Genomic DNA, 24,441 nt, shown 5'->3' with positions numbered 1-24,441 from the left:
ATGTGGCAGCCACCCCTGAGGATCAGGCCACCCTCTTAGATGCCTCAGTGGGACACAAGACATCGGTATCTCTTTATTTAAAGATTAAACGAGAAGACGTTTATAGCCATGGGGTGGGGATGGCGGACTGATAGGGCCAGGGCCCCCAACCCCTCGGCCGGCCTCAGGGCTCCCTCTGCCTTTCCCCAGCACCTCTTCTCCCACCCAGGCCCTCGAATCTTCTATGTCAGGCTTCACCGCAGTGGGAAACGGGGTGGTGGAAAATGACACTCACCTGCCGGCGAGTTTGCGGGGGCCTGTCTCGACGCGCCGCTCACCCAAGCCCAGCCTAACCAATGTGCAGACTACTGTACACGTTGAGAGCCTCCTGAACAGGTAGTCTGAACACTGGGTTGGCGAGGCCGGCTGTCCGTCCCGCAGCACCCCCCAGGCAGACGCTGGAGCCACCAGGCCAGGCCGCGCCTGAGCACCTCTGAGCAGCCAGGGAAACCACCACTCCTCCCGAGACGATCCGCTCTGTCCCTTCTGACGTGGCAAGGCTGGGGCCGGCTTGCATCTGGAGAAAGTTCTGGGTTTTCAGGAAATCCTAAAGAGTGGGGGAGGCGGAGGCAGGAGGCAGGGTTTGGGATCGTGGCTTCTGGGCTCAGGAGAAAGTCTGACTCTCTGGGGGTCGGGGGTGGGGAGGAGGGGCGCACACATGCCTCTGTGTGTGTGTGTGTGTGCGCGCGCGTGTGTGTGTGCGCGAGTGTGCGTGCCGGCAGCCCCAGGAAGGCGGCCACTGCTTTCTGGGCAGAATTGCACTGTAAACAGTTCCAGATGTGGCGTTAGCTGGAACGGCCTGTGACTCAGTTACTTGGCCCCGCTGGACGGAAGCTTCCGGCCGCATGACACGATAGAGTCAGGACAGCAAAGGCCCTTGGGCAAACGTCCGGGTGGGGGGCAGGGCTTCTGCAGAGCCCCCTCTCCTGGCCCCTTCTAAAGCCCCCAAAACTCTTCCCCGAGAGGCAGGAGGGACTCAGGCCCTGTGTTACCCAGCCTTGCCTGGGATGGGGGGTACAGGCCTTCTTCAACACCCTCCCTCCCTTGGGTCTGCAGCGGCGTCCCTCCCTCCATGGCCACCGGGCCGCTCTTCTACGCTCTGCTCCCTCCACGGCTGCTGGGCCCCTCTTCCTATGCTCTGCCCTGCTTCTTCCTTGCCTAGAAGGCTAATTCTGGAGCCACTCACAAGAGCAACCAAAGAAAATCCCGGGTGCTCATGGGCACCAGCTCTGCAGCGGGCACCGAGCTCCTCCGTCCTCCTTGGACAGATGAGGAAACCGAGGTGCAGATGGGGGGATGGTGGAAGTGGCTTGCCTAAGGGCACACGGCCAGGAAAGGGCAGGGCTGGCATCACCTCAACCATGCTGAGCTCCTAACGCCTTGAGACTGAGCCCATGTGCCAAGCCCACTGCTTTATCCTGGCTTCCCTTGCAAAGTCCTGACACTCCCAGCCGGCCCCCACTTGCCAGGGAGCCCCAGCCGCCTTCTCCACAGTCACTGTGGCTGCTCTTAAACTTGGAGGCGGCAGGCAGGTTAGGCTTTGTGCTGGGGCAGCACAGCGAGGGGACATGAGAGGAGTTTCCAGAGATGGCCCAGGGAGAAGAAAGGCCAGGGGCACTGTGGAGAGGACTGGGCTTTGGGTCACAGGGACCTGGCCTCTGAAGTCCTGCTGTGGCTTGCACTGCCTGCTATGTGGCCTTGGGCAGCCAGCTTCCCTTTCTGAGCTGGGAGGGATCCGTGAACTGAGATGAAGCAGTGCATGGCATGGGTCCCCAAGAGCTGCTGCTGTGGCGGGTGGGCACACATGTCACTGGGTGAGCATGGGGCTCCAGGGTGCCATCCCCAGACTCCGTGACTCCGTGACCCTTGCCTCTGGCTGAGGGGCCCAGCTCCTCTGAGCTGCCCCCTAGCATTTTGGGCAGCCATGCCCGGCACTTGTTTGGTGCTTCCTGAACAGGGCCAACCTTCGAAAGCAAGTGATAGGGCCAGGTGCGGTGGCGCACACCTGTAATCCCAGCACTTCGAGAGGCTCGCTTGAACCCAGGAGTTTAAGACCAGCCTGGGCAACACAGTGAGACCCCATCTCTATTAAAATAATGATAATGATAATAATAAAAAAAGGGACTAAGACTTCTGCAGCACCTGGCCCAGGCGTCAGCTATCCAGCCCTGAGATGTCCTAAAGCGGCCAAGGTTGAAATCTCAGCCCTGCTCCTCTCTGCCTCAGTCTTCACCTCTGTAAAATGGCATCACAGAGGTAACTCACTCCTAGGCTCGTTTCAAAGATGGAGCCCAGATAAAAGTTCCACTCACTCCACGCAAGGCGAGGGGTGGTTTGGTTGCGCATGCAGTCAGCCACATGTCAGCAGTGAACTCAACAGGAGAAACTGAGTCAGTCCAGTGGCAGTCAGCCATCTAGGTCAATAAGCACAGGCAGTCAGGCACCTAGGTCAACAAGTGCAGAATACGTGATGTGTTGTGTGCGGGGAAAGGAGGGTGGAAGTGGGGAAGGTGCGGGTGGAGTTAGGGCAGGAGGGAGCCATGCAGGTGTCTGGATCAGGCAGTGGCCTGGGTCGTCCAAAGGCCCTGGGGTAGGAACCCACCTGGGATACTCAGGGAGCATCATGGAGGGCAGCGTGGCTGGGACAGAGTGACGGACGGGGAGGGGCTGGCAGATGGGCTCATCCACAGCAGCGACCAGCAGCATTGAGAAGCCCCTAGGGCCGGTGGTGGCGCACGCTGCACGCTCTGGCCTGGGGCATCCTGAGTTGTCACGTGGACAGCACAGGGTGACTCTTTTCTGTCCATCCTCAGGAGAAAGAGAAGAAGTACATGCTGCCTCTGGACAACCTCAAGATACGTGACGTGGAGAAGGGCTTCATGTCCAACAAGCACGTGTTCGCCATCTTCAACACGGAGCAGAGGTGAGGGCCCCAGGGTCCCGGGGAGGGCTCGGGGTGAAGACCAACGGCCTCATTCACACTCCACAGCCTTCACTGAGCACCTGGCTGTCAGCAGCCCCTGCCCTTGGGACCGACCTTCTAGAAAGGGAGTCGGGTGAGAAACAGCAAATGCCAGGGATGCTTCCGGTGCTGGGTCAGAGGTGACCTCTCTGGGCAGAGACGAGGATGAAGGCAGGGTCCAAGTCAGGTGGGAACATGGAGAGTTCTGAGCACAGGGTAACCAGGACCTGGCTCAGGTGCTCGCAGGCGCCCTCTGGTGGCTGAGAGGGAAACAGTATGAGCGGGTGGGAGACCGGGGACCAGGGCAAAGGCCACTGCCTCGTCCAAGTGGGCGATGATGGGGCCACACCCCATAGGGAAGAAGGGTGCAGATTCTGGGTAGAAGAGTCAGGCAGAGCCCTGGTGGCATGGATATGAGAGAGAAAGGCACCGATGGTGACCCTGAGTACCTGGGCCTGAGCTCCGGCACTGCCTGGCTGCTGCCATTGGCCGAGGTGAGGAAGGCAGCGGCGGGGTAGACCTGGAGACAGCCAAGAGCTCCATTTAGTCCAATCCAAGGGAGAGGGCGCATCAGGCAGGCACCTGGATAGATCGAGGAGTGTGACGTCCAGGAACGAGCTCCAGTCTGGGATGTGAACTGGGCAGTCACCATTGTGTAGACAGTATTTCAAGGGATGAAACCAGATGAGCTCCCAGGAGAGTGAAGCTGGAGAATGGGAGGCCCCAGGAAGCTCACAGTACATCTGTCCCATGAAGCAGTGGCTGGAGACTTTAGCAGGGACACTGCTCTCAGGAAGAGACCCGGCTGGCGGGAGGGCTCCTCCCATGCTCAACACAATCGCGTTCATCCAGGAAGCAGGGCCCACCTGAGTCAGGGCTTAGCTGTTAGCAAAGGCCCGGTGGTACCCTGAGACCCGCAGGCAGGCACTGACATCCTCCCTGCTGGCCCCAGCACCTCCTTGCCTACTGCTAGGCTACACCCACCAACTCCAGCTGAGTCTCCTGGTTCCCTCCTTTGCTCTGGCTGGCCTAAAGCTCTGAGACCCATTTGTCCACTAGCTGGCCCTGAAAACCTTCATAGCTCTTCTAGGCTTGCCCCTGGCCGTATGGCACCTGGCAGCTGTCCCAGGTCCCTGAGCCGTGTGCCTCCTCTACAGGGAGGGTGACGATATTACCTGATACATCTTTTAAGAGCAGGTTCAGGAAACCCAGAGTAATAGCTGCAAAAACAAGATAGATGGTTGATGGGTTTTTATGTAAATCGAGTCCAGACTTTAGTATCCCAGGCAAAGTGGAGCAGCTCCACAGGGATCGGGATCCAGGCCCTGCATGTTCCTCAGGATTCCACCTGGTGTGCAGAACCCGAGCTCTGCAGTAGGACAGTCCTGCCACGAAATCCTGACTCTTTTTTTTTTTGAAACAGAGTTTCGCTCTTGTTGCCCAGGCTGGAGTGCAATGGTGCGATCTCAGCTCACTGCAACCTCTGCCTCCTGGGTTCAAGCGATTCTCCTGCCTCAGCCTCCCGAGTAGCTGGGATTACAGGCATCCACCACCATGCCTGGATAATTTTTTATTTTTAGTAGAGACAGAGTTTTTCCATATTGGTCAAGCTGGTCTCAAACTCCCGACCTCAAGTGATCCACCCACCTCGGCCTCCCAAAGTGCTGGGATGACAGGCATGAGCCACCATGCCTGGCCCAAAACCCTGACTGCTACTTCTTTGCCCAAAATGGCTGCCCAGGCTCCGGCCATTGTGATGATGTTCCAGGCAGCAGCAGAAAGGAAGACAGGAGGAGCTACAAGGGCATGCCTCTCCCCACACAACCCCATCCAGAGGTCGTTCAGGGCAGCCACTTGCTGACCACAAACCCAAGTCTCACTTAAAGGCTTTGGGGGCAGCTTGGCTGTCTCAACCACACCTGCATGTGGGACAGGAAAACATGCATGGCATGTGGCACGGGGCGTGGCCTATAGACCACCATCTGCAAGCATTGTTTAGCATCCATTCCATTTATCTCCCAGCTTTGAGACCCTGGTTCTTTTTTTTTTTTTTTTTTTTTTTTTTTTTTTTGAGACGGAGTCTTGCTCTGTCACCCAGGCTGGAATGCAGTGGCGTGATCTCAGCTCATTGCAGCCTCCACCTCCCATGCTTAAGTGATCCTCCCACTTCAGCCTCCCAAGTAGCTGGGGCTACAGGTGCACGCCACCATGCCCAGCTAATTTTTGTATTTTCTGTAGATATGGGGATCTTTCTGTGTTGCTCAGGCTGGTCTCCAGCTCCTGAGCTCAAGCAATCCCCCTGTCTCAGCCTCCCAAAGTGCAAGAATTACAGGTGTGAGCCACCATGCCTAACCTTTACAAAAATTTTTTTGTTTTGTTTTGACACGAAGTCTCACTCTGTCACCCAGGCTGGAGACGGTGGCACAATCTCGGCTCACTACAACCTCTACCTCCCAGGTTTAAGTGATTCTTCTGCCTCAGCCTCCCGAGCAGCTGGGACTACAGGAATGCGTCACCACTCCCGGCTAATTTTTTTTTATTTTAGTATTGACGGGGTTTCACCATGTTGGCCAGGCTGGTCTCAAACTTCTGACCTCAGTTGATCCTCCTGCCTCGGCCTCCCAAAGTGTTGGGATTACAGGCGTGAGCCCCTGTGCCCGGCCAAAATTTTTTTTTAAAAAACTCACAGCCGGGCGAAGTGGTTCATGCCTGTAATCCCAGCACTTTGGGAGGCCGAGGTAGGCAAAACACCTGAGGTCAGGAATTCGAGACCAGCCTGATCAACATGGAGAAACCCTGTCTCTACTAAAAATATAAAAATTAGCCAGGTGTGGTGGCGCATGCCTGTAATCCCAGGTACTTGGGAGGCTGAGGCAGGAGAATCCCTTGAACCTGAAAGGTGGAGGTTGCGGTGTGCCAAGATTGCGCCATTGTACTCCAGCCTGGGCAACAAGAGTGAAACTCCATCTCAAAAATAATAATAATAATAATAATAATAATAATAAATTTCTGGTGGACAGTGCTGCTCTGGGCTTTCCTGAAAATGCCCCAGTGGGAGCTTCCCAGCTACAGTGGGTGTCAAGGGTCACATGCCTACTTCTGGGGGCCCAGGAAAAGAGAAGAGTCAGCTAATCCAACAGAAATAAAGAAACACAGACACCTGCCGAGCTAGTGCACAGTGATCTTCTGCGTAGGCATCACTCACCATGATCCCTCGGCATGACCGGGTGAAGCCTGGGTTGGGTTTGGGTTCCTGATCAGTCAGAAAGACCCCTAGAGCCCACTCCTCCCGGTGGTCTGCCAGACCCATGGCAGGGTCAAGCCTGCTCCTCTCCCTGCCCCCGCAGAAACGTCTACAAGGACCTGCGGCAGATCGAGCTGGCCTGTGACTCCCAGGAGGACGTGGACAGCTGGAAGGCCTCGTTCCTCCGAGCCGGCGTCTACCCTGAGAAGGACCAGGTGAGGAGCCGCCCTGCGCAGCGGCGGCCCAGCGGCCCCCACCTGGGAGAGGAAGCAGAGCTGGCTTTCCCCAGGACAGGTCATTTTCAGGCCATGTTAGCCAGGAGCCTCTGAAATCATGTAGCAGATGCCCACTTGAGCAAGCAAAGGAGAACTTGGAGATACTTTGTCATCAGGGCCCAGAATGTTCCCTCACGGAAGCCAGTGACCAGGGCACGCAGGGGATGGGGTACCGCCTTCTTTGTTCTCTTCTCTTTTCCCCTCCATCCTGAGGTGGAGTGAACATGGCCACCCTTGGCCCCAATATTAAAATGTCTTGCCGGGCGCGCTGGATAGTTCGCGCCTGTAATCCCAGCGCTTTGGGAGGCTGAGGCAGGCAGATCATTTGAGCTCAGGAGTTCGAGACCAGCCTGGCCAACATGGTGAGACCCCGTCTCTACTAAAACTACAAAAAGTAGCCGGGCATGGTGGCACATGCCTGTAATTCCAGTTACTCGGGAGGCTGAGTCAGGAGATCGCTTAAACCTAGAGGTGGAGGTTGCATTGAGCTGAGATCATGCTATTGCACTCTAGCCTGGGCGACAGAGCGAGACTCCATCTCAAAAATAAAATAAAATGTCCTAAGGTTGGGTGTGATGGCTCACACCTGTAATCCCAACACTTTGGGAAGCGATGCGGGCAGATCCTTTGAACCCAGGAGTTTGAGAACAGCCTGGGCAATGTTACAAAACCCTGTCTGTCCAAAAAATACAAACATACGCAGGCGTGGTGACGTACCCCTGTAATCCCATCTACTCCAGGGGGCTGAGGTGGGAGGATCACTTGAGCTGTACCCAGGAGGTTGAGGCTGCGGTGAGCCGTGTTTGTGCCACTGCACTGCAGCCTGGGTGACATAGCAAGACCGTGTCAAAAAAAAACAAAAAACAAAAAACGATGTTCCAATGCCCAGGTGAGGGGATCCACCCCAGCATCAGCCAGTGTCACCCCATTGTTTGGGCAGCTCTGGCCCGGGGCAGGCAGGCCTACCTGGTACCAGTGGGGCTGTCAGGGGCCAGCCTGGGGTCAGTTATTGGTGGGACAATAGGGCAGATGGTTTCCAGAGAACCAGGACTTGCCCCAGGCCATAGTCACCCCTCAGCACCTCCCCTCCCGCTTGCAGGCAGAAAACGAGGACGGGGCCCAGGAGAACACCTTCTCCATGGACCCCCAACTGGAGCGGCAGGTGGAGACCATTCGCAACCTGGTGGACTCGTACGTGGCCATTATCAACAAGTCCATCCGCGACCTCATGCCAAAGACCATCATGCACCTCATGATCAACAATGTGAGTGGTGAACTAAAAATGAGAAGGAGGCAGCTGAGTGCGGTGGCTCAGGCCTGTAATCCCAGCACTTTGGGAGGCCAAGGTGGGCGGATCACTTGAGGTCAGGAGTTCAAGACCAGCCTGGCCAAAATGGTGAAACCCCACCTCTACTAAAAATACAAAAACGAGGCCGGGCGCGGTAGGTCACGCCTGTCATCCCAGCACTTTGGGAGGCTGAGGCGGGCGGATCATGAGGTCAGGAGATCGAGACCATCCTGGCTAACACGGTAAAACCCCGTCTCTACTAAAAATACAAAAAAAATTAGCTGGGCGTGGTGGCAGGTGCCTGTGGTCCCAGCTGCTTGGGAGGCTGAGGCAGGAGAATGGCATGAACCTGGGAGGCAGAGGTTGCAGTGAGCTGAGATCATGCCACTGCACTCCAGCCTGGGCAACAGAGCGAGACTCCGTCTTAAAAAAAAAAAAGATATAACAGGATTATTCTGCCAAGGTTAAGGAAATAAATAAGCTAAACAGGAGAAAAGATATCAATAGAAGAGGCAAGATAGTAGAAGTAAGTTGAATAAGAATCTCATAATCAGCCTGGGCCACATGGTGAAACCCCATCTCTACAAAAATTACAAAAATTAGCCAAGCATGGTGTCACGCACCTGTGGTCCCAGCTACTCGGGAGGCTGAGGCAGGAGAATTGCAAAAACGTCTGGGGGTGGCCCCGCCCTGTGGGAGACGTTTTTCCAGCAATCACTGTGGGTTGTGGGTTGGGGTGATGTGCAAGCCTGACCCTCCCCAACCCCTGCCCACAGACGAAGGCCTTCATCCACCACGAGCTTCTGGCCTACCTATACTCCTCAGCGGACCAGAGCAGCCTCATGGAGGAGTCGGCCGACCAGGCGCAGCGGCGGGACGACATGCTGCGCATGTACCATGCCCTCAAGGAGGCGCTCAACATCATCGGCGACATCAGCACCAGCACCGTGTCCACGCCCGTACCCCCGCCCGTCGACGACACCTGGCTCCAGAGCGCCAGCAGCCACAGGTCCAGAATCCTGGTTCCCCTGCCCTCAAGCATTCAGCCCGCAGGTTCCTGGCCTTCCTGTGTGTCCTGCAGGGTCCTGGCAGGAAACAGGACGCAACCCAAGGGTGGGCAGAAGGGGTGGCACCCAGGGCTGGGCACTGTGGGAGCTGCTGCCCTGCTGCGGCCGGAGGAGGGAGAGAAAGGGTATGGGGGCCAGCCAGCCCCGCAGCTCTAGGGCAGGACCTTGTGAATGAATACCCTGCCTGCCTCTGCGCGTGCCTTCCGTCGGCACAGCCCAAATGGAAGCCGGGGTAAGAGGCTGGAGGGGCAGCAGCCACAGGAGAGAGACGAGCCTCCTCAATCACAGAGTACGGCAGATGGGAGGCTCTGGAGGGGCAAACGCAAGGCGTGGCCAGAGCTGCCGCCGCCCCTGAGTTGTCCATTGAGGCTGTCGGGCAGGGAACCTCAGAGGGGGCCGCCCTGCAGAGCCCTTGGGGAACCATGGCGTTCCCTAGGGGGAGGACATCGTACCCAGGCCTGCAGGCAGCAGGTGCTGAGGCCCAGGAGGGAACCTGGGTGTCTGGACAGGGCTTGCAGGTTCCACGGCCCCTGGAGGCATTAGGGCTTGATCTGGAGGACTCTAGAAGTGTCTTTGTCTGTGAGGGTGGATCCCAGGCCCAAGACCTGAGGGGGCCCTGTGAGTGCGAAGTGTCTGGCCGTGTGGGGGCTGTGGGGATGAGGTCAGAGGGCAACCGGAGTCCTTGGGGGCCGAGGGCAAGGGAAGGTGGGACTAGCGCTCAGGTTGGGGTGGGAGGATCCCACTGCACCTGCACTGTCCCCCCCAGCCAGCCCCCACCTCAAGTTCTGGCAGCCACAGTGGCATGGCGGGGGCTCCTACTCCATCTGTATCTGTAGCTCACAGCCTCTCCTTCCTCACAGCCCCACTCCACAGCGCCGACCGGTGTCCAGCATACACCCCCCCGGCCGGCCCCCAGCGGTGAGGGGCCCCACTCCAGGGCCCCCCCTGATTCCTGTGCCCGTGGGGGCAGCAGCCTCCTTCTCGGCGCCCCCAATCCCATCCCGGCCTGGACCCCAGAGCGTGTTTGCCAACAATGACCTCTTCCCAGCCCCACCTCAGATCCCATCTCGGCCAGTTCGGATCCCCCCAGGGATCCCCCCAGGAGTACCCAGGTAAGGCTGACCCTCTGCCCTCCACCCCAACTGCCTGCACCCCGGGGTCTGTCCTGTCTTACTTCCTCCAAGTGAGCTCTCACCACGCGCCCAGCTGCTGCAGTGCAGGAATCGCCCTCATCCCTGCTTGGCTCACAGGAAAACAGGCCCAGATAGGTCAAGAGGCTTGTTCAGTGTCTCAGAGTAGCCTCCAGCTTGCCCTCTGCCCACTGGGGTGCGCCACGAGGCAGCTGTGAAACCCTCACGCTGGGCACCTCCTCCCACTGTTTACCTCCCTCTCCTTCCTACCCCTGCCTGCCTCAGCCTACCCCGTGGGCCAGGCTTTATTCTCCCCACTTCTCCAGTGGGGAAGCTGAGGCCCAGGGAGGGCAAGGGCCTCACCGAGGGTCAAACAGCAGGCGAGTCGATGCCTGGGTTTGGCACTCCTCCCCAACGCCTTGGTGGCTTGCGGAGGTCAGTCTGGTGAACACCGTGGGGTGGTGTGTGGGTGGGGGCTGGGTCCTCAACCCAGGCCTGCCTCCTGCTCATGGCCTCACTGCCGTCTCCCCCTCCCCACCTGTCTTTCTTCTCTTTGCAGCAGAAGACCCCCTGCTGCGCCCAGCCGGCCCACCATTATCCGCCCAGCCGAGCCATCCCTGCTCGACTAGGCCTCGAGGGGGGCGTGCTCTCGGGGGGGCCTCACGCACCCGCGGCGCCGGAGCTTCGGTGGTCTGGGGCCCTCTGCCGCCCCTATGCCGGGACCAGGCTCCCAGTGGGCAGCCCTGGCCTCTTCCTTAATGCTGGACCCGGTCCAGGGCCGGCCCCCATGCCTGGCTGGACACCGCACTGCGCAAAGGGGCCCTGGAGCTCCAGGCAGGGGGCGCTGGGGTGATGCACTTTGGGGGATGGAGTCTCAGGGTGGCAGAGGGGGATCTGAACCCTTGACGCCATCCTGAATGAGGGGTCCAGCCTTGGGAGGACTCTGCCAGGGTCTTCTCGGGCTGGGAAGGCCCATGTAGGGCAGGCCTTCTAGAATTGGGGGCACCAAGGGCGCCTATGTCCCCAGGCCTTGCTGGGGTGCAGGGGTATATCAACTTCTCATTAGCAGGAGCTCCCCAGCGGCAAGCCTGGCCCAGTGGGCTCAGTAGTGCCCGGCTGCCAGGCCTGAGGTGTACATAATCCTTCCTGGCCATATTAACCACGCAGCCTGAGCCCGGCCCAGCCTCGGCTGCCAGAGGTGCCTTTGCTAGGCCTGGAGCCGTTGGCCCGGGCCGGCCTTGCCCTACTCCTCTCTCCTCCTCCTCCTGGGTCCCCCAGGGTGGCTGGGCTTGGGCTATGTGGGTGGTGGTGGTGGGGGGCCTTGGGGGCCTCTCAGCTCCCACCCATGCCTCCCTGATGGGGTGGGCCCCAGGCAGCCTCTCTCTGAGCAGACCTCACCCACTCCTCGCTCGGTTTGACCACTGTAAGTGCCTGCACTCTGTATCCTATTAATAAACTAAAATAAAGGGAAGACGCTGCTGGTGGCTGCTGTGTGGGCCTCTTGTGTTAGTGTTCGGGCTGGGGACGTGGGCGCCACCTCCCCCATCAGGCCTCCCATAAGGACGCCCAGGTCCCTGCAAACATAAGCACCTCACACCTCCCTGAGGGCTCTGCTTTCCTGGGTGTCGCCTTTCAGAGGAAGCCACTGGATACAGGCGAGAGCTTTTACTTTCCTTAGCACAGGAAGAGTGGGAGCAGATGTTCTCTGATCCCCCACACACCCCCACGTGCACAGGCCTGGCTGCTGCCTGGTGAAGCCGGGACCCCAGTGCTCCACCCACTTCCTACCCTCAGGCCCTGCTTCTCTCACCCTCTCTTGGGGAAGCCCAGGCCTCGTGGCCCACCTGGGACTCAGTTAAACTTTGCTTTCTGATTTTTCTCTTGTGCCAGGCGACCCCCTCCATCGGCTCCCGCCAGACCTTTCTTCTGAGCTTCGTGGGAGGCCCCTCCCGCCTGTCTGGCTGCCCCCTTCGCGGGCCGGTCTGTCCTAGCTGGTGTCCCTGAGCCCCAGTCAGCAGGCTCTGTGATTTTCTGACCATAATTTATTGACTCCGATGCCCAGGCCACACCACCCTTTGTTCCAGGAGGCTTCTGCCTAGACTTTGGCCAGGCCGTCCCTCATGCCTGTGTGGGGCCCCTGCAGGAAGAGGGGCCGGGGCAGGTGGTCTTCCAGGCCCCCTTCCTGGCATTCTGTTACCAGACCTCAGCCTGGCTTGGAGGGCCCAGGTTTCCTTGTTAGGCCCTGCCCCACACCAGGCAACGGTAACACAGGATGGAAGGCTTAGGCTAAGGCACATTTACAGTAGAGGGGCCAGGAAATCTGAGGCTCACGTTCCAACGCTGCAGTGCCCACCATGTGAGATTTCCAGGACCGTCGGTGCAGCCGCTGAGCCGTCCCTTCTGCAAGCCAGAGGTGTTCCCTGCCCACTGAGGACGGAAGGAGACTCACGGGGCCAGACCACAGGCCCCGACTGCACACTCCCATTTTGGCAGGAAACTAAAATGGGGAGGGACCCCCAAGTCTCATACGCACACACCCCGCTGCCCCTCCTTCGTCCCGTTCTTCCTTCTGTGGCAGGGGCTACGTGGGCACCGGGCGCTTGTCCTGGAAGAAGCGCTTGAGTGTGCAGACCTGCAGCACGGCCACCAGCAGCAGCACCGCCACGTTGACAGCTGACCAGAAGTTGACCCGCTCCAAGTTGCCCTCTTGCAGGTTGCGGTCACGTGCCTCGAAGGCCCGAAGTAGCGTCAGCATCTGGATGCTTCGCTCCAGCCGGGTCCGCATGGTCTCAATGGACTCCTGCAGGGCAGAGGGAGGGGAAGGGTCAGGCGTCCCTCCGCCCATCGGGAACCAGAGACCAAAAAAACCGGGAGATATGGAGGGAGGCTGTATTAGCCCAGGAAGGTACAGCCGCAAACACAGACTTGTTCAAGCTAAGTTCAAATCCTCGCCCTGCCACTCACTGGCTGTGTGACCGTGAGCAACTTAATTAACCTATCTGAGCCTGTTTCCTCTTCTATAAGTTTCCAAGCTGCTGTGAAAATTTAATGCCTAAATAAATGCACAAGGACGAGCATGGTGGCTCATGCCTGTAATCCCAGCACTTTGGAAGGTTGAGGTGGGAGGATCGCTTGAGCCCAGGAGTTTGAGACCAGCCTGGGCTACATAGCAAAACCCCATCTCTACAAAAAATTAGCCAGGGGTGGTGATGCACAACTAATCCCAGCTATTCAGGAGGCTGAGGCAAGATTACATGTGTAATGCAAGCACAGACCAAGACAGGAAGATCATTTAAACTCAGGAGTTCAAGACCACCCTGGCCAGCATGGTGAAACCTCGTCTCTACAGAAAACAAAAAATTAGGCATGGTGGTGCACACCTGTAGTCCCACTGAGGTGGCAGGACTGCTTGAGCCCAGGAGTTTGAGGCTGCGATGGGCTATGATCACACCACTGCACTCCAGCCTGAGTGACACAGCAAGACCTTGCCTCGCCGTAGCTCACACCTGTAATCCCAGAACTTTGGGAGGCCAAGGTGGACAGATCCCCTGAGGTCAGGAGTTTGAGACCAGTCTGGCCAACATGGTGAAACCCTGTCTCTACTAAAAACACAAAAATTAGTCAGACATGGTAGTGCAGCTACTCGAGAGGCTGAGGCAGGAGAACTGCTTGAACCTGGGAGGCAGAGGTTGCAGTGAGCTGAGATCGTGCCACTGCAATCCAGCCTGGGTGACCAAGAGAGATCTGTTTGAAAACAAAGAAGTCGTTAATTAAAATACTAATAAATGTACAGAACATATTTGCTTGTGGTTAAGAGAATAGTTGCTGAAACCAGCGTGGGTTCAATACCAACTCTGCTAGTTGATCTGTGTGGCCATGAGTTGCTCAGCCATCCTGTATCTCACTTTTCCCACCTGTAAAATAGGGATGATGTGAGCACGGGGTCTACTTCACAAGGTGGTTATAGAGTTTTGCGGTATGAAGGTATTTATGATACGAGTTCCTTAAACCTTTACACCAGGGTTTACACCTAGAAATGAACTACCTTTTTTTTTTTTTTTTTGAGACGGAGTTTCGCTCTTATTGCCCAGGCTGGAGTGCAGTGGCATGATCTCAACTCACTGCAACCTCCACCTCCTGAGTTCAAGTGATTCTCCTGCCTCAGCCTCCTGAGTAGCTGGGGTTACAGGCGTGCGCCACCACACCCAGCTAATTTTTGTATTTTTAGTAGAGATGGGGTTTCACCATGTTGGCCAGGCTGGTCTCGAACTCCTGACCTCAGGTGATCCACCCACCTCAGCCTCCCAAAGTGCTGGGATTACAGGCGTGAGCCACCATGCCCAGCCTGAAATGAACTACTTATTTTAAGAGCTGCTACTGTTACTATAATTCGGTTGGGGGCACAACTTCGGAGGGGAGGCTAGGTCAGCCCAAGGGGGGTGCCCCAGATGAATCCTAGAGATCTGGAAGGAGTGGCCTCAGTGCACCCTGGACACACCTTGATGTCCTCCATTTTAACATCCAGCATCTCCTCGGGCTCCACAGCCTCTGCCCATCCTTCGACCTCCTCGTCATCCTGGAGGCTGTCAAAGATCAATTCAAAGAACACCAGCTTCTCGGAGATGGTGCTGAAGGAGTTGTCAAAGCACAGCTTGTAGTCCCCGGCCTCCGTTGGCTCCACGCTGGGCAGACAGACACACAAACATGAACCAGGGTGGCCGGCCAGCCGACTCTGGGGCAGTCAGGGCGGTAACCTGAGGCCGCCTGGGAGGGGCAGGGCTGTAACTGAACCCAGGAAGGCATCAGGACTGAACTCACGTGTGTACCCCATCAGCCTTGCGGGACTCGCTGACCAACAGCACGCCCTGAGGGCTCTCCAGCGTGAAGTCCACGTCCAGCCCCGCACCTCCGATCACCTGGGGGACAGGTAAGAGTGGGTGGAGGCTAGCGGTAGGCCAAGGGCGCCTGCCAAAGAGGGCTACTGCTGAACCAACACTGATCAGTACAGACCACCAAGGGCTTACCTGAACGGTGGCACACCCACAACCGGTCCCGCCCCCACCTGTCCCAATGGCTGCGCCGCTTGCCTCTACCCTCATTGATATGACAGCTTGGGGTCCATACTTTCAGCTGACCACGCACCTATCAAAAGTACTTAATGGAAGTTTACCTGACCACGCCCCCGCTTGGCTCCGCCTCCGAAAGAGGATAGGCCCAGCCTTTTTCCTTAGTCTAACTCCCAAGAAAGGCCTGTGTCGGCAACGTCCCCATAGTCGACCTATCAGCACTATCGCCACGCCCACCAGCGAGAATCCTGTCCTCAGAGGCTCCCTATACTTACGGTTGGCCCCGCCCACTCCATCTCTCACTCTAGCCCCGCCTTATTACTCCCTCCCCTTCCGCTCCCACACACCGTCCCCGCCCCATCTGTCCATCTCTTGCTAGCTCCGCCCCCGCGCTCCCAAGCACGGACTCCTCCCCCTTCCTCCTAAAGCGCGCCTCGCCCCGGCCGCTTGGCCACGCCCCCTCTCCCTGACTCCGCTGGCTGCCCAGCTCGCGACCCTCTACCTGGTATTCGGTCTCGAGGCTTGCGTTGGCCGGCGCGGACTGGTAGAAACACTGCTTCCTCCCCGCCGGCAACAGGAACGTGAACTCACCGTCCTGGATTGGCGGGGGCCCCGCCCCTCCCACCCCCACTGATGGCATTAGTAGCCACAAGGCCAGGGCTAAGGCCGCGCCGGCCGCCATCATCCGGGTCACCCTCTGGTCTGCAAAGGGGTCGCGGCTCCTTTAAGCGCTAGCCCTGCCCCTGTCCTACTCAGCGGAGCTCATTGGCAGTCGCTTCTGTACGTTGTCCGTAACCAGAGGTGCCAGGAGTGAAGGACCCCTCCAGAGAGACAGGCTGCCCGAATGAATGCGTGATGCGCCCGGAAACACAACCGTCTAGGAATATTTTTTTCAAAGGCTTCGGCTCTCGTCTCGGCCGCTGGTGGAGGAAAATTACAAAAATAAGTGCCACAATGGCGCATCTTTTGTAGGCAGTAGCTAAGACAACTAAAGTTAGAGGCGGCAGGGTCCGCTTTAGGCACCTCCCCGCGGTTTTCCCACAGTGCGCCGCGCGAGACAACCTTTGGCGGGATCCACGGGGTGGAGTGGACCCAAAAATAGGGACTAGGTGTGGCCCTGTACGCGACCCGTAGGGCTCGCGTATAAAAAGGCTCAGCTGGTGGGCGGGGCGGAGATAACTTGTGGCGTCGTGTTTTGCTTGGCCTGGGAGCGTGGCTCCAGGTTCGACGCCTTTAGAGCCTTAGAAGCATCAGCGTATGAGTTTCCTCGTAAGTCGGGAGTGATGGAACGACCACCCTATAGTCCGGCTGTGAGAATTGACATGAGGCTTGGTTCATATTTAGCACTTTCCTGGCTTATAGACAGTGGAGGGGTGTGGCCACACCATGCACCTCAAGGGCCAGCAGGTAAACAGAGCCATTACAGTAGACTCGGGTCAGAAAAACCACAGCCCAGGTAGGAAGAGGTGAGGAGAGTGTGGGACTGGGAGCCACCTTGCGATTCTCCCACATTGCCTCAGGCGTCGAACGTGGCGTCGAACTGGGAGCTACATTTCAGCTCCTGCCCCACCCATTACTTGAGGCAGTCCCTCTGTTGAGCGTCAGTTTCCTCTTCTGCAAAATGAGGATAATAGGTCTACCCTACTGGGCTGTCTTAAGGATAAGTGAAATGCTTGTTGAGTGCTTACCTCCACAGTGCGTGGCATATCACAGGCCCTTAGTAAATAATAATCTGTTATTTGGTTCCCATCTAAACATAAACTGTGTACACGGAAATGTTTAGTCTTCAAAGATAAACCCTGAAAAGGTTGGCAGGTGATGACAAAGACCCCTCAAATACAGCTGGCTATTGTCAGCACTTTCCTGCATTTGGAAAATTTGGGGAAGTAGCTCTTTGTAATGTCAGTTTGGTATTCCTTTTCACTCCAAGTTTTTCTATCATTTACACTCACTGCTTGGACAATTTGAAATAATAGTGGAGAGGCCGGGCGCGGTGGCTCAAGCCTGTAATCCCAGCACTTTGGGAGGCCGAGACGGGTGGATCACGAGGTCAGGAGATCGAGACCATCCTGGTGAACACAGTGAAACCCCGTCTCTACTAAAACTACAAAAAACTAGCCGGGCGAGGTGGCGGGCGCCTGTAGTCCCAGCTACTCGGGAGGCTGAGGCAGGAGAATGGCGTGAACCCGGGAGGCGGAGCTTGCAGTGAGCTGAGATCAGGCCACTGCACTCCAGCCTGGGCGACAGAGCGAGACAGACTCCGTCTCAAAAAAAAAAAAAAAAAAAAAAGTGGAGAATGGATGATTCCTTTCTTTTTTTCTTTTGAGACGGAGTCTCCCTCTGCTGCCCAGGCTAGAGTGCAGTGGTGTGATCTCGACTCACTACAACTTCCACCTCCTGGGTTCTCCTGCCCCAGTCTTCCGAGTAGCTGAGACTACAGGCATGTGTCACCACACCCGGCTAAATTTTGCATTTTTAGTAGAGATGGGGTTTCACCGTGTTAGCCAGGATGGTCTCAATCTTCTGACATTGTGATCCGTCCACCTTGGCCTCCCAAAGTGCTGGGATTACAGGGGTGAGCCACTGCGCCCAGCCGGATTTTTTTTTTTAAGACAGGGTCTTGCTCTGTTACCCAGACTAGAAAGTAGTGAGGCCATCATGGCTTACTGCAATCTCGACCTCCTGGGCTCAAGTGATTCTCCCGGCTCAACCTCCTGAGTAGCTCGGACCACATGCCTAATTTTTTGTAGAGATGAGATGTCCCTATGTTGCCCGGGCTGGTCCCAGACTCTTGGACTCAAGCCATCCACCTGCCTCCTCACCCTCCCAAACTGTTGGGATTACTAAAATTGATATTTTAAAAATACAGTAAAATTCACATTGCATAAAATTAACCATTTTAAGGCCGGGTGTGGTGGCTCACGCCTATAATCTCAACACTTTGGGAGGCTGAGGCAGGCGGATCACAAGGTCAGGAGATCAAGACCATCCTGGTTGACACGATGAAACCCCGTCTCTACCAAAAATACAAAAAATTAGCTGGGCATGGTGGCAGGTGTCTGTAGTCCCAGGTACTCAGGAGGCTGAGGCAGGAGAATGGTGTGAACACGGGAGGTGCAGCTTGAGGTGAGCCAAGATCACGCCACTGCACTCCTGCCTGGGCGACAGAGCAAGACTCCGTGTCAAAAAAATAAAAATAACTATTTTAAAATTAGCAATTCAGTGGCATTTAGTACATTCCAATGTTGTCTAGTGACTTCTGTGTAGTTCCATTTTCATCAGCCCAGTAAGGATCCCTGTACCCATTAAGCAGTGATTCTGAAACGGCCTCGTTGTCTTGAGTCACAGCCAAGGTTTGTTGTCTCACAGCTGTGGAGAACAAGGACCGGGACACACAAAGAGTGGGGTTGAGAACGAAAGTTTAATAGGCAATGGCGAAAATAACTCTCTGCTACAGAGAGGGGTCCCAGAAAAATGGTTGCTGGTCCACAGCAAAATGCAGAGGTTTTATAGATGAGCTGGTGAGGAGGCAGAGCCTGATTTACATAGGAGCTGAAAAACTGGTTAGAATAGGTGTGCCGTTTGCATAGGGTGCGAATTTCTGGTATCTGCTAATCTTTCATTATGCAGCTGGGGTCTCTACCTGAGCTGTGCCACATTGCTCATTTCTTTTCTTTTCTTTTCTTTTTTTTTTTTTTTTTTTTTGAGACAGTCTCGCCCTGTCACCCAGGCTGTAGTGCAATGGCGTGATTTAGGCTCACTGCAACCTCCGCCTCCTGGGTTCAAGGGTTTCTCCTGCCTCAGCCTCCCAAGTAGCTGGGATTACAGGCGCCTGCCAGCATGCCCGACTAATTTTTTGTATTTTTAGTAGAGACAGGATTTCACCACTTGGCCAGGCTGGTCTCGACTCCTGACCTCAGGTGATCTGCCCACCTCTGCCCAAAGTGCTGGGATTACTGATGTGAGCCACCTTGCCCAGCCCCATGTTGCCCATTTCTTAGTTCCTGTATACGTGGTAGCACAAACGGGGAGATGGAGCCTCCATGTTGGATATGCCTGGCTCCCAGGTACCCCTTTTCTGTTGGTGCAGCTACCAGCATTCCCACGTGCAAGCTTCCAGCTTCCTTATCTATGTTTGCAGCTCGAGTTTCCAGGCTGCTCTTTATTAGAAAAGAAATTATTTAGGGGGCTACTTTCTGTTAGAATTAAGAAATTCTTCACGCCTGTAATCCCAGCACTTTGGGAGTCCGAGGCGGGTGGATCACAAGGTCAGGAGATCGTAGCCATCCTGGCTAACACGGTAAAACACCATCTCTACTAAAAGTACGAAAAGAAATTAGCCTGGCGTGGTGGCGGGCACCTGTAGTCCCAGCTACACGGGAGGCTGAGGCAGGAGAATGGCGTGAACCCGGGAGGCAGATCTTGCAGTGAGCCAAGATCACGCCACTGCACTCCAGCCTGGGCGATAGAGCGAGATTCCGTCTCAAAAAAAAAAGAAAAAAAAGAAACTCTGCTGAGGATTATTTGCCCTCACTGTTTGCCTAAATAATTTCTTTCTAGTCTCCTGTGTGAACTCCTCATTCCACTTTGCCCCCAATCTCTGGCAACCAGCCATGTACTTTTGGCCTCTAGGGATTTGCCTGTTCTGGATATTTCATATGAATAGAAGCAGACAATGTGTCACCATTTGTATTGAACTTCTTTTACTTGGCATGTTTCTAGGGTTAGACCATGTATGGTCCTTTTTATGGCTGAGTAGTATTCTATTGTATGCACATACCACAATTGATTTTTCTTTCCTTCTTTTTTTTGTTGAGACAGTCTCGCTATGTCACTCAAGCTGGAGGGCAGTGGTGTGATCACAGCTCCCTCCACTTCCCAGGCTCAAGTGATCCACCTCAGCCTCCCAAGTAGCTGGAACTACAGGTGCACGCCACCACATGTGGCTAATTATTTTTCTCTGGAGACAAGAGGTCTCCCTGTGTTACCCAGGCTGGTCTTTAACTCCTGGGCTTAAGTGATTCTCCTGCCTCAGTGCCCAAAACACTGAGATTACAGTTGTGAGTCACTGTGCCTGGCCTCACAATTTCTTCAGCCATTCATTACTGATGGACAGTAGGGTTATTTCAAGCTTTTAGCTATTGTGAGTACAGCTGCTGTTAACATGTATGTATGTGTATTTGATTACCTGCATTCAGTTATTTGGGGAATAGATCTTGCAGTGGAATTGCTTGATCCTATGGTATGTCTATGTTTAATTTTTTGAGGAACAACCAAAGTTTTTCAGAGTGGCTGTGCTGTCTTCCATTCCCACCAACCTTGTATGAGGGTTCCAGTTTCTCCACATCCTCACCAACACTTGTTATTTTCCATTTTGTTTTTGTTTTGTTTTTGAGACAGAGTCTTCATCAGTTTGGCGGGAGTGCAGTAACTGCAATCTCCATCTCCCAGGTTCAAGCGATTCTCCTGCTTCAACCTCCCAAGTAGCTGGGATTACAGGCATGTACCACCACGCCCAGCTAATTTTTGTATTTATAATAGAGACAGGTTTTGTTTTTGTTTTTTTGAGACGGAGTCTTGCTCTATTGCCAGGCTGGAGTGTGGTGGTGCAATCTTGGCTCACTGCAACCTCTGCCTCCCAGGTTCAAGTGATTCTTCTGCCTCAGCCTCCTGAGTAGCTGGGACTGTGGGCGTGCGCCACCACACCCAGCTAATTTTTGTATTTTTAGTAGAGACAGGGTTTCACCATGTTGGCCAGGATGTTCTCAATCTCTTAACCTTGTGATCTGCCTTCATAAGCCTCCCAAAGTGCTGAGATTGCAGGCATGAGCCATTGTGCCCAGCCTAGAGACAGATTTTTGCCATGCTGGCCAAGCTGGTCTCGAACTCCTGACCTCAAGTGATCTACCCACCTCAGCCTCCTAAAGTGCTGGGATTACAGACGTGGGCCACTGTGCCTGGCTCTGTTTTGTTTTGTTTTTGTTTTTTTATTATAGCCAAACTAGTGTATGCGCATCTCCCAAATGACTAGTAAGGTTGAGCCTCTTTTTTTTTTTTTTTTGAAACAAAGTCTTGCTCTGTCGCCCAGGCTGGAGTGCAGTGGCATGATCTTGGCTCACTGTAAGCTCTGCCTCCCGAGTAGCTGGGACCACAGGCGCCCGCCACCATACCCGGCCAATTTTTTGTGTATTTAGAAGAGATGGGGTTTCACCGTGTTAGCCAGGATGGTCTCAATCTCCTGACCTCGTGATCCGCCCATCTCGGGCTCCCAAAGTGCTGGGATTACAGGTGTGAGCCACCGCGCCCGGCCTAGGTTGAGCATCTTTTTATCTGCTTCTTGGTCATATGTATATGTATATCATCTTTGGAAAGATATCCATTCATATATTTTGCCCATTTAAAAATTGGGTTGTCTTTTTGTTGTAGGAGGTTTTCTTAATACATATTACAGAGAGGAAAAGATAGAAAAGTGAAACAAAAAACTTCTCTGGCTGGGCGCTCATGCTTGTAATCCCAGCACTTTGGGAGGCTGAAGCAAGAGGATCGCTTGAGCCAAGGAGTTTGAGACCGGCCTTGGCAACATAGACTCTCCCTCTCCCACCACCATCTTTACACAGTAATGAAAAACGGCCGGGCGCGGCGGCTCACGCCTGTAATCCCAGCACTTTGGGAGGCCGAGGCGGGCGGATCACAAGGCCAGGAGATCGAGACCACGGTGAAACCCCGTCTCTACTAAAAATACAAAAAATTAGCCGGGCGTGGTTGTGGGCGCCTGTAGTCCCAGCTACTCGGGAGGCTGAGGCAGGAGAATGGCGTGAACCCGGGAGGCGGAGCTTGCAGTGAGCCGAGATCGCGCCACTGCACTCCAGCCTGGGCGACAGAGTGAGACTCCGTCTCAAAAAAAAAAAAAACAAAGTAATGAAAAATTAGCCAGTTGCAGTGGCGTGCACCTGTAGTCCTAGCTACTCAGGAGGCAGAGGTGAGAGGCTCGCTTGAGTTCAGGAGTTCAAGGCTGCAGTGAACCATGATTGGCCCACTACACTCCAGCCTGGGTGACAGTGAGACCCTGTTTCATAAACACACACGAAAAAATACCCTCTCACCAGGCGCAGTGGCTCACGCCTGTAATCCCAGCACTTTGGGAAGCCAAGGTGGGCGGATCACTTGAGGTCAGGAGTTTGAGACCAGCCTGGCCAACATGGTGAAACCCCATCTCTACTAGAAATAAAAAGATTGGTTGGGTGCGGTGGCTCACACCTGTAATCCCGGCACATTGGGAGGTCAAGGTGGACGGATCATGAGGTCAGGAGATCAAAACCATCCTGGCTAACACGGTGAAATCCCGTCACTATTAAAAATACAAAAAAATTAGCTGGGCATGGTGGCACATACTTGTAGTCCCAGTTATTTGGGAGGCTGAAGCAGGAGAATGGTGTGAACCCAGGAGGCAGAGCTTGCAGTGAGCCGAGATCGCACCACTGCATTCCAGCCTGGGCTACGGGGCGAGAGTCCATCTCAATAAAAAAAGAAAAAAAAAAAACAAAAATTATAGCTGGGCATAGTGGTGCGTGCCTGTAGCCCCAGCTACTCGGGAGGCTGAGGCAGGAGAATCGCTTGAACCCTGGAGGCGAAGGTTGCAGTGAGCTGAGATTGTGCCATTACACTCCAGCCTGGGCAACAGACCAAGACTCTGTCTCGAAAAATAATTAATTAAATATGCCCTCTCCCAGTGTCTGCAGATCTATGAAGGGATACTCCAGGGCTTAAACAGGATGCTAACAACTCCACCTCAGCCTTTACTTCCTGCTCATGCTAAGCCTAGAGATCAGCCAGAGGTGACAGTTTAGGGACTTTGAGGGGCATGCACATTGCTTTCTAAATTCTTTGGTATAAGCCAGACACGGTGGCTCATGCCTGTAATCCCAGCATTTTGGGAGGCTGAGGCAGGCGGATCACCTGAGGTCAGGAGTTCGAGACCAGCCTGGCAAACATGGTGAAACCCTGTCTCTACTAAAAATGCAAAAATTAGCTGGGCGTGGTGGCACGTGTCTGTAGTCCCAGCTACTCAGGAGGCTGAGGCGGGAGAATTGCTTGAACCCAGGAGGTGGAGGTTGGAGTGAGCTGAGATCGTGCCACTGCATTCCAGCCTGGGCAACAGAGCAAGACTCCATTTCAGAATTATTAAATAAATAAATTCTTCAGTATATATGGGTACTTTAGAAGGCTCTCATTGGCCACAGAAACATTCTCCGCAGCTTTCCACCCAGGCTTTGGTGCATCTGTGGTTTTCTTCCATCGCAATTTTTTGTTCCAGGTGGGTGTGGGTTCTTCCTTCCCTCTACAGTGGTTACAAGGAACACATTCTGAGTTGAAGACAGACGCCTTGAGTCAATCCTTCTGTAGCTTCTGGACATATTAGAACAGACCAATGCAATATAGTCATGCCTGGCTTACCAATGGGGATACTGTAAAAAAAGAAAAAAAAAAAAAAAAGGCCAGGCACTGTGGCTTATGCCTGTAATCCCAGCACTTTGGGAGGCTGAGGTGGGCGGATCACCCAAGGTCGAGAGTTTGAGACCAGCCTGACCAACATGGAGTAACCCCACCTCTACTAAAAATACAAAATTAGCTGGGCGTGGTGATGCATGCCTGTAATCCCAGCTACTCCGGAAGGCTGAGGCAGGACAATCGCTTGAACCTGAGAGGTGGAGGGCACGATCTCGGCCATTGTACTCCAGCCTGGGCAACAAGAGTGAAACTCCATCTCAAAAATAACAACATAGGCCGGGCGCGGTGGCTCAAGCCTGTAATCCCAGCACTTTGGGAGGCCGAGATGGGCAGATCACGAGGTCAGGAGATCGAGACCATCCTGGCTAACATGGTGAAACCCCGTTTCTGCTAAAACGTACAAAAAACTAGCCGGGCAAGGTGGCGGGCGCCTGTAGTCCCAGCTACTCGGGAGGCTGAGGCAGGAGAACGGCTTAAACCCGGGAGGCGGAGCCTGCAGTGAGCTGAGATCCGGCTACTGCACTCCAGCCTGGGCGACAGAGCTAGACTCCGTCTCAAAAAAAAAAAAAAAAAAAAAAAAAAAAAAAAAAATGACAACAAAAAAACCGGTGGCTGGGCTTGGTGGCTCATGCTTGCAATCCCACCATTTTGGGAGGCTGAGGCCGGCAGATCGCTTCCGTCCAGGAGTTGAGAACAGCCTAGGCAACATGGCAAAAACACGGGACTACAAAAACTACAGAAATTAGCCGGGTATGGTGGTGTGCGCCTGTAGTCCCAATTACTTAGGAGGCTGAGGTGGGAGGATCGCCTGATCCCAGGAGGTCCTGGCTGTACCACAGCACTCCAGCCTGGGTGACAGAGT

General features: G+C 54.9%; 3 protein-coding genes across 13 annotated transcripts in view; 2 read left to right on the top strand and 1 right to left on the bottom strand.

Moving 5' to 3' along the window:
* DNM2 (dynamin 2) overlaps positions 1-11,489 on the top strand; it is a 109,057-nt gene extending 97,568 nt beyond the window's left edge. For 7 of the 11 annotated variants that reach the window (XM_050770144.1, XM_050770152.1, XM_050770148.1 and 4 more), the window contains 6 exons: positions 2,853-2,962; positions 6,349-6,460; positions 7,620-7,784; positions 8,585-8,817; positions 9,736-9,987; positions 10,565-11,489. In XM_050770144.1, coding sequence (XP_050626101.1) covers positions 2,853-2,962; positions 6,349-6,460; positions 7,620-7,784; positions 8,585-8,817; positions 9,736-9,987; positions 10,565-10,634 — 942 coding nt within the window. In that variant the 3' untranslated portion in view covers positions 10,635-11,489. The remainder of the gene's footprint in view (positions 1-2,852; positions 2,963-6,348; positions 6,461-7,619; positions 7,785-8,584; positions 8,818-9,735; positions 9,988-10,564) is intronic. The other 4 variants (XM_050770153.1, XM_050770150.1, XM_050770149.1 and 1 more) reach the window with 1 other exon arrangement.
* Positions 11,490-12,029: 540 nt separating this feature from the next.
* Positions 12,030-16,154, bottom strand: TMED1 (transmembrane p24 trafficking protein 1). The gene is made up of 4 exons (XM_050770747.1): positions 15,574-16,154; positions 14,824-14,921; positions 14,504-14,687; positions 12,030-12,805 (listed from the first exon to the last, which is right to left on the bottom strand). The coding sequence occupies exons 1-4, from the start codon at positions 15,754-15,756 to the stop codon at positions 12,587-12,589; spliced, it is 684 nt and encodes a 227-aa protein (XP_050626704.1). The 5' UTR covers positions 15,757-16,154; the 3' UTR covers positions 12,030-12,586.
* A 92-nt stretch (positions 16,155-16,246) lies between these two features.
* Positions 16,247-24,441, top strand: part of C19H19orf38 (chromosome 19 C19orf38 homolog) — a 37,551-nt gene continuing 29,356 nt past the window's right edge. Inside the window, exon 1 of the mRNA XM_050770698.1 lies at positions 16,247-16,340. Within this exon, the coding sequence (XP_050626655.1) occupies positions 16,329-16,340 (12 nt within the window). The 5' untranslated portion in view covers positions 16,247-16,328. The remainder of the gene's footprint in view (positions 16,341-24,441) is intronic.

Source organism: Macaca thibetana, chromosome 19, assembly GCF_024542745.1.
Source record: "Macaca thibetana thibetana isolate TM-01 chromosome 19, ASM2454274v1, whole genome shotgun sequence".
Taxonomy (NCBI): Eukaryota; Metazoa; Chordata; class Mammalia; order Primates; family Cercopithecidae; genus Macaca; species Macaca thibetana.
This window is presented reverse-complemented; position numbering and strand designations above follow the sequence as displayed.